Here is a 15,527-nt window from a genome sequence, read left to right as displayed (position 1 = left end):
GCTATTCTAAAGTAAGAGAGACAATCCAGATGCAGACCAGAAGAACCCCATGCAGGATGTCGATGAATTATTAACCTCACATTCTCCCAAAGCAGAAGAATTGGCCATTCTGAGTTTTGAGTTGTACTACTGACTTAAAGGTTATATCAACCTCCATCCTAAAACTTGTTGTACCTTAATGTTAGAAAATGTTAAAGTCTTGATTGATATGACCTCTGATTACACTAAAGAGTAAAAAGAGTTCAAACAAAAACCATGCAGACTCTGGAATGCCTTTGAAGAAGTTATGACAGCATCAAGGGACATGGAGAAGATGACACTAGAAGTCTCCCCAAGCTTAAGGCTACTATTATCTTCTATCTTCTCCACGTGCTGACTCACTCACTCCAGCTCACCTCACAGGTAAACACTGTAAGCATAAAACCATCGCACACAATACACAGCAACATAACCACTATTTGACATCTCCTGCAGCCGCCAATATAACATCTGCTCCCCTTCTTTATTTGTAGACCTGGAAGAGCAGATTACCTTACCACTGCATATCTCTTTAACCTCCTCCAGACCTATAACCACCCGCCCCCCACAAACATTCGGGTTTCCGGTCTGGGCCTCCTGTGCATTCCTTCCTCCCCAGCATCGCCCAAGGTAAGATGGCTCAGCACTTTCCTGTACAAAGTACATGGGCAAAGAAACGTGGGAAATGGCAACAATCCATCTTTTCAATCAATGTGTATATAGTTCAAAGTCTCAGTGAGGAGATCACACAAAAAGCACAAAGGCCTTCAGCTCCAAAACCCTGACCTGGCCTCAGAATGGTGTTCTGTGAGTCTGGTCCAAGAGACAGGCCACAGACCTGGCCATCAATAATCTGGCCCAATGTAGCACACTGTGTGTCAGAATTTGTTATATCCACCTGAGAGAGCAGACGGGGCCTCGGTTTAACGTCTTGTCCGAAAGACGGCACCTCCGACAGTGCAGCACTCCCTCAGCACTGCACTGGAGTGTCAGCCTAAATTTTTTTGTGTTCAAGCCCCTGGAGTGGGTCTTAAACCCACGACCTTCTGACTCAGGTGGGAGCGTGCTGCCCCCTGAGCTAACACCCAATCAGCATGGGTAAGGATCTCAACATCCAATGAGCTGAGGATGGAGTCGGTGGTTGGGCGGTGAGGTTGCGAACTGTCTGGTTCAGCCAGAAACAGTGGCGGGGGAGAGGAAAGGGGGAGGGGCAGGGGAAAGGGGGGGAGGGGCAGGGGGAGTGAAGACAGAAGATGCCAAAGTTGCAAAATAATAGCTTGTGGAACTTTTTCTACCACTTATCATTTCTGATAATAATACTAATAATCTATGAATAATCATTTTATTAAATGCTTACACAAGTTATATGCATTCAAATATTTACCGATATTTCCACTTTACCTGTTTCCCGCGCCATTTTGTCTTCATCGGTGTCCTCATGGCCGACATCCCAGTACATCTCGGCAGTGGTTCCTTCACTGAGCTCAGAGCTCATCACACACAGCTCGAACTTTCCCAGCGAGAGGCTTCAGCCACAGTCCGCTCCCTGTTAAACATTCAAATATGGCTGAGTTACGCTGTGCCCGGTTTGTGCCTATTATCTTTCCCTGGGGCATTCGCCCCTGCCTGCAACCCCACCCCCCGCCCTCCCGAATGCCCCTGCCCCCCCGCCCATCCCCCACCTGCCCCCCCACCCCCCCGCCTGCCCCCCCACCCCCCGCCTGCCCGCCTGCCCTCGCCCTCCCGCCCATCCCCCGCCCGCCACCCGCCCATCCCCCGCCCATCCCCCGCCCATCCCCCGCCCGCCTGCCCCACCAGCCCCTGCCTGCCCTACCCCCCCACCCCCGGCCGCCTGTCCCCCCTCACCCCCCCCTGCCGCCTGCATCCCCCCCCGCCGCCCCCCCTCCCCACGCCCCCGCCTGCCTGCCCTGCCCCCCCGCCTGCCACTTGGAATGCCCCGCTAACAGGCTCACCTGTGGTGTGAGCCGAGTCAGAATAGGCAGCTTGTGGAGCTTTGGCCGACCTGGGCCCAGAGCCACGGCCTGGAGTTTCGATCAGCGCTATCTGAACCCTGCTGTGAACACCTCCGAGATGCTCGCAATAAGATAACTCACCCCAGAGATGTAGTTAAACGCGAAAGGTAAATCGAGACAAACTCACAATGTGCCCATTTCAACTAAGCTGACCTGTGAGCAGCTGCCACGATTGAGGAATGAGCTCAAACACCAGCCAAGCTTCCCATTTACACACTTCCCCTTTGTGGTTGGTGGTTATGCAAGTCTGAGTCTGCACTCAATTCCTCCCACAACACCAGAATGGAAACAGAAAGCAACGAAAGCGGACAAGGTGAAAGAGACAAATGGAATCATGTCGGAGAGAAGAAGTGGCCGTGAATTAAACGTGAACACAAAGGTAAAATACTGCAGATGCTGAAATCTGTAATATAAACAGAAAATGCTGAAAATACTCAGCAGGTCAGGCAGCATTCCTAAGGGACGTGGCCTCCTCGTAACCCTGGTCCCATCACCCCCAGCTCCCCGTCCCCTTCCCACAGCACCTTTCCGTGCAAGCGCTGGAGATGTAACACCTGCCCCTTCCCCTGCTCCCTTCCCACCGTCCATGGTCCCAAACACTCCTTCCAGTTTAGTATACTGTATTCGCTGCCCCCAGTGTGGTGCTCTCTACATTGCGGAGACCAAACGCAGATTGGGTGGCTGCTTTGCGGAACGCCTTTGCTCAGTCCGCAAGTGTGACCCCGAGCTCCCGGTTACCTGTCACTTTAATTCTCCGTCCCACTCCCACGCTAACCTCCGCCTCTGACACCGTTCCATTAAACTCAACGTAAGCTCGAGGAACAGCACCTCATCTTTCGGTTAGGTACTCTACAGCTTAACACTGAGTTCAGTAGTTTCAGATCACTTGAAGCAGCAGGTCCCCGACCCCCTGGTGGGTGAAGCTGGTGATGCCCAAACCCCCAGCCTCTTGCTATTCAATCTTTCGCCCAGAGCCACAGACACACGCGGTGCAGTGACGGTGATCACTCTCAACACGCTGGCAGCAGGAGCCCGGCCTCCGGAAGGATGGGGAGAATTATAAAAACCGGTACATACAGCAGTACAGCTTCCTCGGCAGGGAAGGGCAAGACTCACATGGCACATACTCCCCTCCCCATCCCCCAGCCCAGTGCCACTCCCCTCCCCTACCCCCTCCCCCCAGTGCCACTTCCCTCCCCTACCCCCTCCCCCCAGTGCCACTCCCCTCCCCATCCCCCAGCCCAGTGCCACTCCCCTCCCCTACCCCCTCCCCCCAGTGCCACTCCCCTCCCCATCCCCCAGCCCAGTGCCACTCCCCTCCCCTACCCCCTCCCCCAGTGCCACTCCCCTCCCCATCCCCCAGCCCAGTGCCACTCCCCTCCCCTACCCCTCCCCCCAGTGCCACTCCCCTCCCCTACCCCCTCCCCCCAGTGCCACTCCCCTCCCCTACCCCTACCCCCAGTGCCACTCCCCTCCCCCTCCCCCCAGTGCCACTCCCCTCCCCTATCCCCTCCCCCCAGTGCCACTCCCCTCCCCATCCCCCAGCCCAATTCCACTCCCCTCCCCTCCCCCTCCCCCCAGTGCCATTCCCCTCCCCTATCCCCTCCCCCCAGTGCCACTCCCCTCCCCTGTCCCCCAGCCCAGTGCCACTCCCCTCCCCTACCCCCTCCCCCCAGTGCCACTCCCCTCCCCATCCCCCAGCCCAGTGCCACTCCCCTCCCCTATCCCCTCCCTCCAGTGCCACTCCCCTCCCCTATCCCCCAGCCCAGTGCCACTCCCCTCCCCTCTCCCCCTCCCCCCAGTGCCACTCCCCTCCCCTATCCCCCAGCCCAGTGCTATTCCCCTCCCCTCTCCCCCCTCCCCCCAGTGCCACTCCCCTCCCCTATCCCCTCCCCCCAGTGTCACTATCCGCCACCCTGGTGCAACCCTCCCCACCTCCCCACCTGTCCAGATGTTGCTGTCTCTAACTTCACTTCCTCACATCCACTTTTGATAGCTTATCCCCGTTTACTCTCTCCCCTTCTCCAGGGACTTGAGCAAAAAAATCTAGGCCGACACTCCAGTGCAGTGCTGAGGGAGTGCTGCACTGTCGGAGGTGCCGTCTTTCGGATGAAACGTTAAACCGAGGCCCCGTCTGCTCTCTCAGGTGGACATAAAAGATCCAATGGCACTATTTCGAAGAAGAACAGGGGAGTTATCCCTGGTGTCCTGGCCAATATTTATCCCTCAATCAAGGTGCTATATAAATGCAAGTCTTTCTTTCTTGTCATTCCTCCGGTATTGTCCCCATCTTTGCTCCCACAAGTCTAAGGGGCGCAACCGGCACAGAACGGGTTCAGCAATTCCTTACCGGATCTGGCAGGACCACAGCGAAAATTAGCCAGGCTTCCACACACTACTCCAGCATCATCCTGCAGAGGAAGGTTAACCACCGGTTCCTTTCCTGCACTACCATATCCTTAAACCTCTCTTTTCTGTCCCTTCCACCCTCATGGACTTGCATACGAGCGAAGGAACATAAGAAATAGGAGCAGGAGTTGGCCATTTGGCCCCTCGAGCCTGCTCCGCCATTTAATACGATCATGGCTGATCCGATCCTGGCCTCAACCCCACTTCCCTGCCCGCTCTCCATAACCCTTGACTCCCTTATCGTTCAAAAATCTGTCTATCTTCAGCTTAAATATATTCAGTGACTTCTTTGGCACTAAGATTGCGACCATTCGTTCAGCTGCCTCTGCACATCCCTCTCTTCCCAAGTCCAACAAGTAAAACCTGGCTCAAGGCTACCCCTTGCAGGAGCTCTGAACTCACAACTGTCTCTAGTTTCTCTCCTTTTGCCCTTCACGCCCACTCCAAGCTCATCCTGTCCTTAAGACCCACCTCCTGCTCTCTTGGCCACCTTACTACTAAACTGCTGACCTCCCAGCGTCCTTTCCTGCCTCGCACGCTGCCCGGCTTTGTGAATCGTTCCCCTTCTCGGGCAACGTCCTCGTCCCTTTCAAAGCCGCTGCTATCACACCCTCCTCCAAAATCCCACCCTCACCCGTCATTGTAAAGTACCGACCCGCCTCCAAACCACCTTCTCCAAATTCCTTGGACATGTTGTTGCCTCTAAAATCTGCGTCCTTCATTTCTGCAACTCCTTATTGAATCTCTCCAATCAGGTTTCTGCCAACACCACAACACAGAAACACCCCTTTAATGAGCCTTCCTAAAACCCATCTCTTCGCTCAAGCTTTCAGTCACCTCTCCTAATATCTCTTTATTTGGCTTGGAGATGATTTTTCTGATTACATTTCTGTGAAGCACCTCGGAAAGTTTTGCTAAGTTAAAGGCGCTATATAAATGCAGGTTGTTGAGGAGGAGGGAGAGGGATAGTGTGAAGGGGTTAAATGGTACGGCCAAGAATCACAAGTCAAGCAAATCAGTCTGATAACTGGATGCAGTGTTTAATCAGGTCTTGCCTTTCGAAGCAACAATCGACTCAGATGTGGCCCACTTGTGCTGCGGTTATCTGGCAACACATTCTGAACCCCACATAAACGTTAATCAATACTGAGAATCACAATTTAAATGCAGTCCAATTTAGCAGTAATTTCACTCCCTCCAACCCGGGCCGGTACACCTCCCTCCAACCCGGGCCGGTACACCTCCCTCCAACCCGGGCCGGTACACCTCCCTCCAACCCGGGCCGGTACACCTCCCTCCAACCCGGGCCGGTACACCTCCCTCCAACCCGGGCCGGTACACCTTCCTCCAACACGGGCCGGTACACCTCCCTCCAAACCGGGCCGGTACACCTCCTTCCAACCCGGGCCGGTACACCTCCCTCCAACCCGGGCCGGTACACCTCCCTCCAACCCGGGCCGGTTCACCTCTCTCCAACCCGGGCCGCTACACCTCCTTCCAACCAGGGCCGCTACACCTCCCTCCAACCCGGGCCGGTACACTTCTCTCCAACCCGGGCCGGTACACCTCCCTTCAACTCGGGCCGCTACACCTCCCTCCAACCCGGGCCGGTACACTTCTCTCCAACCCGGGCCGGTACACCTCCCTCCAACCCGGGCCGCTACACCTCCTTCCAACCAGGGCCGCTACACCTCCTTCCAACCAGGGCCGCTACACCTCCCTCCAACCCGGGCCGGTACACCTCCCTTCAACTCGGGCTGGTACACCTCCTTCCAACCCGGGCCGCTACACCTCCTTCCAACCCGGGCGGTACATCTCCTTCCAACCCAGGCCAGTCCACCTTCTTCCAACCCGGGCTGGTACACTTCTCTCCAGCCCTGGCTGGTATACCTCCCTTCAACCCGGGCCGGTACACCTCCCTCCCGGGCCGGTACACCTCCTTCCAACCCGGGCCGGTACACCTCCTTCCAGCCCGGGCCGGTACACCTCCTTCCAACCCAGGCCGGTACACCTCCCTCCAACCCGGGCCGGTACACCTCCCTCCAACCCGGGCCGGTACACCTCTCTCCAGCCCGGGCCGCTACACCTCCCTCCAACCCGGGCCGCTACACCTCCCTCCAACCCGGGCCAGTACATCTCCCTTCAACTCGGGCTGGTACACCTCCTTCCAACCCGGGCCGCTACACCTCCTTCCAACCCGGGCGGTACATCTCCTTCCAACCCGGGCGGTACATCTCCTTCCAACCCGGGCCAGTCCACCTTCTTCCAACCCGGGCCGGTACACTTCTCTCCAACCCTGGCCGGTATACCTCCCTTCAACCCGGGCCGGTACACCTCCCTCCCGGGCCGGTACACCTCCTTCCAACCCGGGCCGGTACACCTCCTTCCAGCTCGGGCCGGTACACCTCCTTCCAACCCGAGCCGGTACACCTCCCTCCAACCCGGGCCGGTACACCTCCTTCCAACCCGGGCCGGTACACCTCCCTCCAACCCGGGCCGGCACACCTCCCTCCCGGGCCGGTACACCCCCTTCCAACCCGGGCCGGTACACATCCTTCCAACCCGGGCCAGTACACCTCCTTCCAACCCGGGTCGGTACACCTCCCTCCAACCCGGGCCGGCACACCTCCCTCCCGGGCCGGTACACCTCCTTCCAACCCGGGCCGGTACACCTCCCTCCAACCCGGGCCGGCACACCTCACTCCCGGGCCGGTACACCTCCTTCCAACCCGGGCCGGTACACCTCCTTCCAACAAGGGCCGGTACACCTCCTTCCAACCCGGGCCGGTACACCTCCCTCCAACCCGGGCCAGTACACCTCCCTCCAACCCGGGCCGGCACACCTCCCTCCCGGGCCGGTACACCTCCTTCCAACCTGGGCCGGTACACCTCCCTCCAACCCGGGCCGGCACACCTCCCTCCCGGGCCTGTACACCTCCTTCCAACCTGGGCCGGTACACCTCCTTCCAACCCGGGCCGGCACACCTCCCTCCAACCCGGGCCGGCACACCTCCCTCCCGGGCCGGTACACCTCCTTCCAACCCGGACCGGTACACCTCCCTCCAACCCGGGCCGGCACACCTCCCTCCCGGGCCGGTACACCTCCTTCCAACCCGGGCCGGTACACCTCCCTCCAACCCGGGCCGGTACACCTCCCTCCAACCCGGGCCGGCACACCTCCCTCCCGGACCGGTACACCTCCTTCCAACCCGGACCGGTACACCTCCCTCCAACACGGGCCGGCACACCTCCCTCCCGGGCCGGTACACCTCCTTCCAACCCGGGCCGGTACACCTCCTTCCAACCCGGGCCGGTACACCTCCCTCCAACCCGGGCCGGTACACCTCCCTCCAACCCTGGCCGGCACACCTCCCTCCCGGGCTGGTACACCTCCTTCCAACCCGGGCCGGTACACCTCCCTCCAACCCAGGCCGGTACGCCTCCCTCCAACCCGGGCCGGCACACCTCCCTCCCGGGCCGGTACACCTCCTTCCAACCCGGACCGGTACACCTCCCTCCAACCCGGGCCGGCACACCTCCCTCCCGGGCCGGTACACCTTCTTCCAACCCGGGCCGGTACACCTCCTTCCAACCCGGGCCGGTACACCTCCCTCCAACCCGGGCCAGTACACCTCCCTCCAACCCTGGCCGGCACACCTCCCTCCTGGGCCGGTACACCTCCTTCCAACTCGGGCCGGTACACCTCCTTCCAACCCGGGCCGGTACACCTCCTTCCAACCCGCGCCGGTACATCTCCCTCCAACCCGGGCCGGTATACCTCCTTCCAACCCAGGCCGGTACACTTTTCTCCAACCCTGGCCGGTATACCTCCCTCCAACCCGGGCCGGTACACCTCCCTCCAACCCGGGCCGGCACACCTCCCTCCCGGGCCAGTACACCTCCCTCCAACCCGGCCAGTACACCTCCCTCCCGGGCCGGTACACCTCCCTTTAACCCGGGCTGGTACACCTCCCTCCCGGGCCGGTACACCTCCCTCCAACCCGGGCCGGTACATCTCCCTCCCGGGCCGGTACACCTCCTTTCTACCCGGGCCGGTACACCTCCCTCCAACACGGGCCGGTATACCTCCCTCCTGGGCCGGTGTACCTCCCTCCAACCCAGGCCGATATACCTCCCTCCAACCCGGGCCGGTCCACCTCCCTCCAACCCGGGCCGGTACACCTCCCTCCCGGGCCAGTACACCTCCCGCCCAACCCGGGCCGGAACTCCTCCCTCCCCGGTCCGGTACACCTCCCTCCCGGGCCGGTAAACCCCTCTCCCAGGCCGGTACACTTCCGTCCTGGGCCGGTACACCTCCCTCCCCGGGCCGGTACACCTACCCCCGGGCCAGTACACATCCGGCTCGAGCTCGTATACATCCAGTTTGCAATAGAATATATCCTTCTCATTGGCTTCTCAATCAATGATTACTCTTGAAATGCAGCTATTATTGCACAACAAGCACATACCGTCTCTAACCTGCACATCCTTCAATGCTTCGCTCCCTGCAGGGAGTGTGGGATTGGGAAGCTGACACTCCAGTGCAGTACTGAGGGAGTGCTGCACTGTCAGAGGTGCCGTCTTTCAGATGAGACATTAAACCAAGGCCCCGTCTGCCCCCTCAGGTGGATGTAAAAGATCCCACGCCACTATTTCGAAGAAGAACAAGGGAGTTATCCCCAGTGTCCTGGCGCCAATATTTATCCCTCAATCAACATCACTAAAACAGATTATCTGGTCATTATCACATTGGTATTTGTGAGAGCTTGCTGTGCGTAAATTGGCTGCTGTGTTTCCCACATTACAACAGTAACTACACCCCAAAAGTACTTCATTAGCGACAAAGCGCTTTGAGACGTTCGGTGATTGTGAAAGGCGCTATATAAATGCAAGTCTTTCTGTCTTTAACAGAGAATGAATGAAAGATGGGCTCCTGTAATTTTGTTGCTGTTGGGTGAGGGATATTCTTTCTTTTGATTGTTTGCAGTCTCTACAGATATGTCCAGCAGAGTGTGGACGTTGCACTGAGCAATACCAACCATTGAAAGGAGGGGCCATGTAGCCCAGCCTCCAGATGTGGTTAGGAAATATGGGCCCGAAATTCACAGTCGCGGGAAGGACCGTTACTGCCCGTTTGCAGTGGCCATTCATCAAAATCGAATGGCCGCCACTCTGGGCTCAACTGGCCGCCCGACATAGATTGGGCCCGGGCCGCCCGACATAGATTGGGCCCGGGAAGTCTAGCAGTGGTGTGGGCCACCGCCTGTCGACTCTCGTGGTACTGTGGGGTTTGCGGCAGTAGTGACGCGGTGAAAGCGCGCACCGCTGCCGCTCCGCCCCGGACCCATTTTCAGCATGAAGAAGTCGGCCCATTAGCTAACCGTGACCCCACCAACTTTTAGGGCCGGTGCAGAGTGGCAAAGATCTCGGAGCTGTGGGAGCAGAGAGAGACAAGATCCAAACCTGAGGATGTTCAGCACAGAATCCGTACTCAAGGGGAGAGAGGAAGAGGGAGGGAGAGAGAGAGGGTGAGAGGGAAAGGGTGAGAGAGAGAGAGAGGGTGAGAGAGAGGGAAGGAGGGAGGGAGGAAGGGAAGGAAAGAGAGAGGGAGGGAAAGAGAGAGGGAGGGAAAGAGTGAGGGAGGGAAAGAGTGAGTGAGGGAAAGAGAGAGGGAAGGAAAGAGAGAGGGAAGGAAAGAGAGAGGGAGGGTGAGAGAGCGAGGGAAAGGGTGAGAGGGAGAGAGAGGGTGAGAGAGAGGGAGGGTGGGAGGGAGGAAGGGAGGGAAAGAGAGCGGGAGGGAAAGAGAGAGGGTGTGAGAGAGAGAGGGTGTGAGAGAGACAGGGTGTGAGAGAGAGAGAGGGAGGGAGGGAGAGGGAAGGGAGAAAAAGAGAAAGGAGAAAGATATAGAAGTGAGGAAAAGGAATGACAAACAGAATGAGAAAATTTGATTGGGAGAGAGATAAATAGAGAAATAAAGAGGAAAAAAAACTAGAACGAAAGAGAGAAACAGAGATCCAGAGATTCACAAAGCGAAAACGGAAATCTTAATCCAGGGGCTCAGACTGGAACCGTCACCCCAGCTCAGCATTCCGCCCGGTAACAAATGGGAATCTGTTCCACCTCCGCTGCCTCCAGGCTAGATCCAAGGTCGTCCCATCCGCTGTCATGGAACTACAGTACGCAGACGATGCTTGCGTCTGAGCACACTCAGAGGCCGAACTCCAAGCCATTGTCAACACCTTCACTGAGGTGTACGAAACATAGAAACATAGAAAATAGGTGCAGGAGTAGGCCATTCAGCCCTTTGAGCCTGCACCACCATTCAATAAGATCATGGCTGATCATTCACCTCAGTACCCCTTTCCTGCTTTCTCTCCATACCACTTGATCCCCTTAGCCGTAAGGGCCATATCTAACTCCCTCTTGAATATATCCAATGAACTGGCATCAACAACTTTCTGCGGCAGGGAATTCCACAGGTTAACAACTCGCTGAGTGAAGAAGTTTCTCCTCATCTCAGTCCTAAATGGCCTACCCCTTATCCTAAGACTGTGTCCCCTGGTTCTGGACTTCCCCAACATCGGGAACATTCTACCCGCATCTAACCTATCCCGTCCCGTCAGAATCTTGTATGTTTCTATGAGATCCCCTCTCATCCTTCGAAGCGCAGCCTTGGACAACGTGGACCATTTTCCATATCTCGGGAGCCTATTATCAGCAAGGGCAGACATCAATGACGAGATTCAGCACCGCCTCCAGTGCGACAGCACTGCCTTTGGCCACCTGAGGAAGTGTTTTTGAAAACCAGGACCTCAAATCTGGCACCAAGCTTATGGTCTACAGGGCTATAGTGATACCCGCCCTCCTGTATGGCTCAGAGACGTGGACCATATACAGTAGATACCTCAAATTGCTGGAGAATTACCACCAATGCTGCCTCCGCAAGATCTTGCAAATCCCCTGGGAGGACAGACGCACCAACATCAGTGTTCCTGCTCAGGCCAAACATCACCAGCATCGAAGCACTGACCCCGCTCGTTCAGCTCCGCTGGACGGGCACATCGTCCGCATGCCCAACACGAGACTTCCAAAGCAAGTGTTCTCCTCGGAGCATCGACACGGCAAGTGAGCCCCAGGTGGGCGGAGGAAACGCTTCAAGGACACCCTCAAAGCCTCCTTGACAAAGTGCAATATCCCCACTGACACCTGGGAGTCCCTGGCCAAAGACCAGACCACCCAAAGTGGAGGAAGAGCATCCGGGAGGGCGCTGAGCACCTCGAGTCTCGTTGCCGAGAGCGTGCAGAAAACAAGCGCAGGCAGCAGAAGGAGCGTGCGGCAAACCAGTCCCACCCACCCCTTCCCTCAACCACTGTCTGTCCCACCTGTGACAGGGACTGTGGTTCCCGTATTGGATTGTTCAGTCACCTGAGAACTTACTTTTAGAGTGGAAGCAAGTCTTCCTCGATTTCGAGGGACTGCCGATGATGATCTTACATGTGCCTAACCAGGGACTGCGCCTCAGTGTCTCTCCTGTGGCTGCCTCATGGGTCTGGGAAGGCTGCTGTGTTCCCTGTGTGGAAACTGCAGATGTCCTTCTAGGACGCCCTTGAGCAGCTTTGGGCTTGGAAGGGCCGGCTGGAGACTGGTCACTATCCTCCTGGGTGGGTTTAGTCTGGGCGAGGCTCGGGCGAGGCCATGCGTGGAGGCACTGATGGAGTGACAGGTCTGGGGCCAGGAAGGCTGCAAGCCGGAGGGAGCGCATTAGCCGTATCCTGGCCCAAGGAGCCTGAGTCACTCCCCGGGGGCGGCACAATATTACCACCACCAATCTGAGGGAGCTCAGTTCGGTGCCGTGGCCCCACACCAGAAGGTCCCCGTGGGCCCATGGGGTCGCGGGGGGCATCCAGCTGAGACCAGATAGACCAGGAAGCCACCAGATATGACAGTACTTAGACGCTCCGTCGACTCTTGCATAGCCACGGCCATCCTCTCCAAAGCAGAACCGATACGCTCGTTCCCTCGCGCCTGTGCTGCAATGGCAGCTGCCACATCACCCTATGGGTGAATTTCCCGTGGAAATAACACCACAATTAAAACTGCAAATTTCAGCTTTGCAGGGCCAATAAGACTGGAATACTTTTTTGTGGTCAAAAAGCTGAATTTGTATCCAATGGCCGCTGCAAGCTTTGCGGTGCTAATCGGGGAAAAAAGGCTTTAATACCACCTGCTTTCTGGTTGCACTGAATTTCGGTCCCATGGAGCACTGGGGGATGGTCTCAAACCTGGCTCTGACCCCCTCACTCCATGCCCATTCAGCCAGCCCAGTGGGCCCAGCATTGTCTCTGATTATTTCACATCCCCAGCATGGAAATGCTGTCTGGGTTCTCCGACACCCCGGAGATTCCTCTGTAGTTGCCGCAGTCGGACTTGTCCACTTTTTAAAAAATGGTCACGATCACTGCATCTCTGAGATCTCCCGGCATGCTCTCTTCCCTCCAGATGAGAGAGATGAGGTCATGTATTCGCACCAACGGTGCCTCTCCGCCATACTTCAGGCGTCATCACCCCAACCCTCTTTCTCGCTGTCATGCTCCACCTCACAGTCAACAAGCTCCCCGCTGGAGTGGAACTAAACTACAGAACCAGTGGGAACCTGTTCAACCTGTGCTGTGTCCAGGCCAGGTCCAAGACCACCCCAACCTCTATCGTTGAGCTGCAGTACGCGGACGACGCCTGCGTCTGCGCACATACAGAGGCTGAACTCCAGGACATAGTCGACGTATTTACTGAGGCGTACGAAAGCATAGGCCTTACGCTAAACATCCGTAAGACAAAGGTCCTCCACCAGCCTGTCCTCGGCGCACAGCACTGCCCCCCCAGTCATCAAGATCCACGGCGCGGCCCTGGACAATGTGGACCATTTTCCAAACCTCAGGAGCCTCTTATCAACAAGAGCAGGAATTGATGAGATTCAACACCGCCTCCAGCGCGCCAGTGTAGCCTTCGGCCGCCTGAGGAAAAGAGTGTTTGAAGTCCAGACCCTCAAAACTGCCACCAAGCTCATGGTCTACAGGGCTGTAGTAATACCCATCCTCCTGTATGGCTCAGAGACATGGACCATGTACAGTAGACACCTCAAGTCGCTAGAGAGATCCTACAAATCCCCTGGGAGGACAGACGCACCAACATCAGCATCCTCGTCCAGGCCAACATCCCCAGCATTGAAGTACTGACCACACTTAATCAGCTCCGCTGGGCAGGCCACATTGTTCACATGTCAGACATGAGACTCCCAAAGCAAGCGTTCTACTCGGAGCTCCTACATGGCAAACGAGCCAAAGGTGGGCAGAGGAAACGTTACAAGGACACCCTCAAAGCCTCCCTGATAAAGAGCAACATCCCCACTGACACCTGGGAGTCCCTGGCCAAAGACCACCCTAAGTGGAGGAAGTGCATCCAGGAGGGAGCTGTGCACCTCAAGTCTCGTCGCCGAGAGCATGCAGAAATCAAGCGCAGGCAGCAGAAAGAGCATGCGGCAAACCAGTCCCACCCACCCTTTCCTTCAACCACTGTCTGTCCCACCTGTGACAAGGACTGTGGCTCTCGTATTGGACTGTTCAGCCACCTAAGAACTCATTTTAAGAGTGGAAGTCTTCCACTCTTAAACATATAAGATTATGAGGGGGCTTGACAAGGTGGATGCAGAGAGGATGTTTCCACTGATGGGGGAGACTAGAACTAGAGGGCACGATCTTAGAATAAGGGGCCGCCCATTTAAAACTGAGATGAGGAGAAATTTCTTCTCTCAGAGCGTTGTAAATCTATGGAATTCGCTGCCTCAGAGAGCTGTGGAAGCTGGGACATTGAATACATTTAAGACAGAAATAGACAGTTTCTTAAACGATAAGTAGATAACGGGTTATGGGGAGCAGGCGGGGAAGTGGAGCTGAGTCCATGATCGGATTAGCCATGATGGTATTAAATGGTGGAGCAGGCTCAAGGAGCCGTGTGGCCTACTCCTGCTCCTATTTCTTATGCTCTTATGTTCCTCGATTAGGGACTGCCTATGATGATGATAACACCCAGGAAAGCCCTTTCCTGAAATTGTAAACTGCTGGCAGGTAACCATGGCGATAAAGTCTCCCAAGAGAGGCAAAGCCAATTCCCTGCGACCTGCCTGATCCAGGAGTGAAGAAACAGTTTATAAATAGCACCAATGAAGTTAGTGGGCGGGTGCAGATGTTTTGAAGCGCTGGGCGGTGAGCAACCTTTGCAAAACTTCACTGTGAACCGCAGGGAAACGGCTGAGTGAGCCGGAGCGACAGGCAGAAGCAGTGTGCTTGTGAGTCCCAGTGCCTGCCACCCTCACCCCGCCGGGGGAACAATATCAAAGCATCGTGCAGGACACGGACAGATTTTACACAGCAGCATGCACTGGCTGAGAGCTGCCCGGGCCCTGGCAGTGGATCCGTGCAGTGCCGTGCTGCAGCCCCGCAACCCGCACCCAGGGCCACCTGTCCCCGCCCCGCCTCACCTGTCCCGGCCGCTGCCCTCACCTGCAGGGGGTCCTGTCCTGGCCACAGCCACAGGCGCCCCGGGCCGCTTCCACCAGTCGCCTGCCACCCGTGTTGCGTGTGGAGCCGGGGAGCTGAGGAATGAGGAAGTGAGAGAGGGGATGTGGGTGGAGACAGAGCGATAGCACAGCACAGAGCAGGCTGTGCCCACAGACACACGCCCAGCACAGGCTGGGCAACAGGACAGGACCCCCTGACAGCCCAGGCTGCAGCCACAGGCACTGCTGGGCAAGGCCAGCGGGCACATGGTCTCACTGACAGTGCCAGCACTCAGGCGGTGCGGGCACTGTGCAAACTGGCTCAGTGGGCAGCACCCTCGCCTCTCAGTCCGAGTGGTTGTGGGTTCGAGTCCCACTCCAGGGACTTGAGCACATAAATCTCAGCTGACACTCCAGTGCAGTGCTGAGGGAGCGCCGCACTGTCGGAGGTGCAGTCTTTCGGATGAGATGATAACCTGAGGCCCCATCTGCTCTCTCAGGTGGACATAAAAGAT

General features: G+C 57.1%; 1 protein-coding gene across 1 annotated transcript in view; it reads right to left on the bottom strand.

Moving 5' to 3' along the window:
- The window catches only part of lrrk1 (leucine-rich repeat kinase 1), a 347,784-nt gene extending 332,562 nt beyond the window's left edge, over positions 1 to 15,222 (bottom strand). The window contains exons 1-2 of the mRNA XM_070858707.1: positions 15,017 to 15,222; positions 1,420 to 1,564 (exon numbers count right to left, since the gene is read on the bottom strand). Coding sequence (XP_070714808.1) covers positions 1,420 to 1,513 — 94 coding nt within the window. The 5' untranslated portion in view covers positions 1,514 to 1,564; positions 15,017 to 15,222. The remainder of the gene's footprint in view (positions 1 to 1,419; positions 1,565 to 15,016) is intronic.
- Positions 15,223 to 15,527: the final 305 nt, after the last annotated feature.

The sequence above is a fragment of the Pristiophorus japonicus genome, chromosome 17 (genome assembly GCF_044704955.1).
Source record: "Pristiophorus japonicus isolate sPriJap1 chromosome 17, sPriJap1.hap1, whole genome shotgun sequence".
NCBI lineage: Eukaryota > Metazoa > Chordata > Chondrichthyes > Pristiophoridae > Pristiophorus > Pristiophorus japonicus.
The sequence above is the reverse complement of the archived record's forward strand: the minus strand, read 5'-3'. Positions and strand labels throughout refer to the sequence as shown.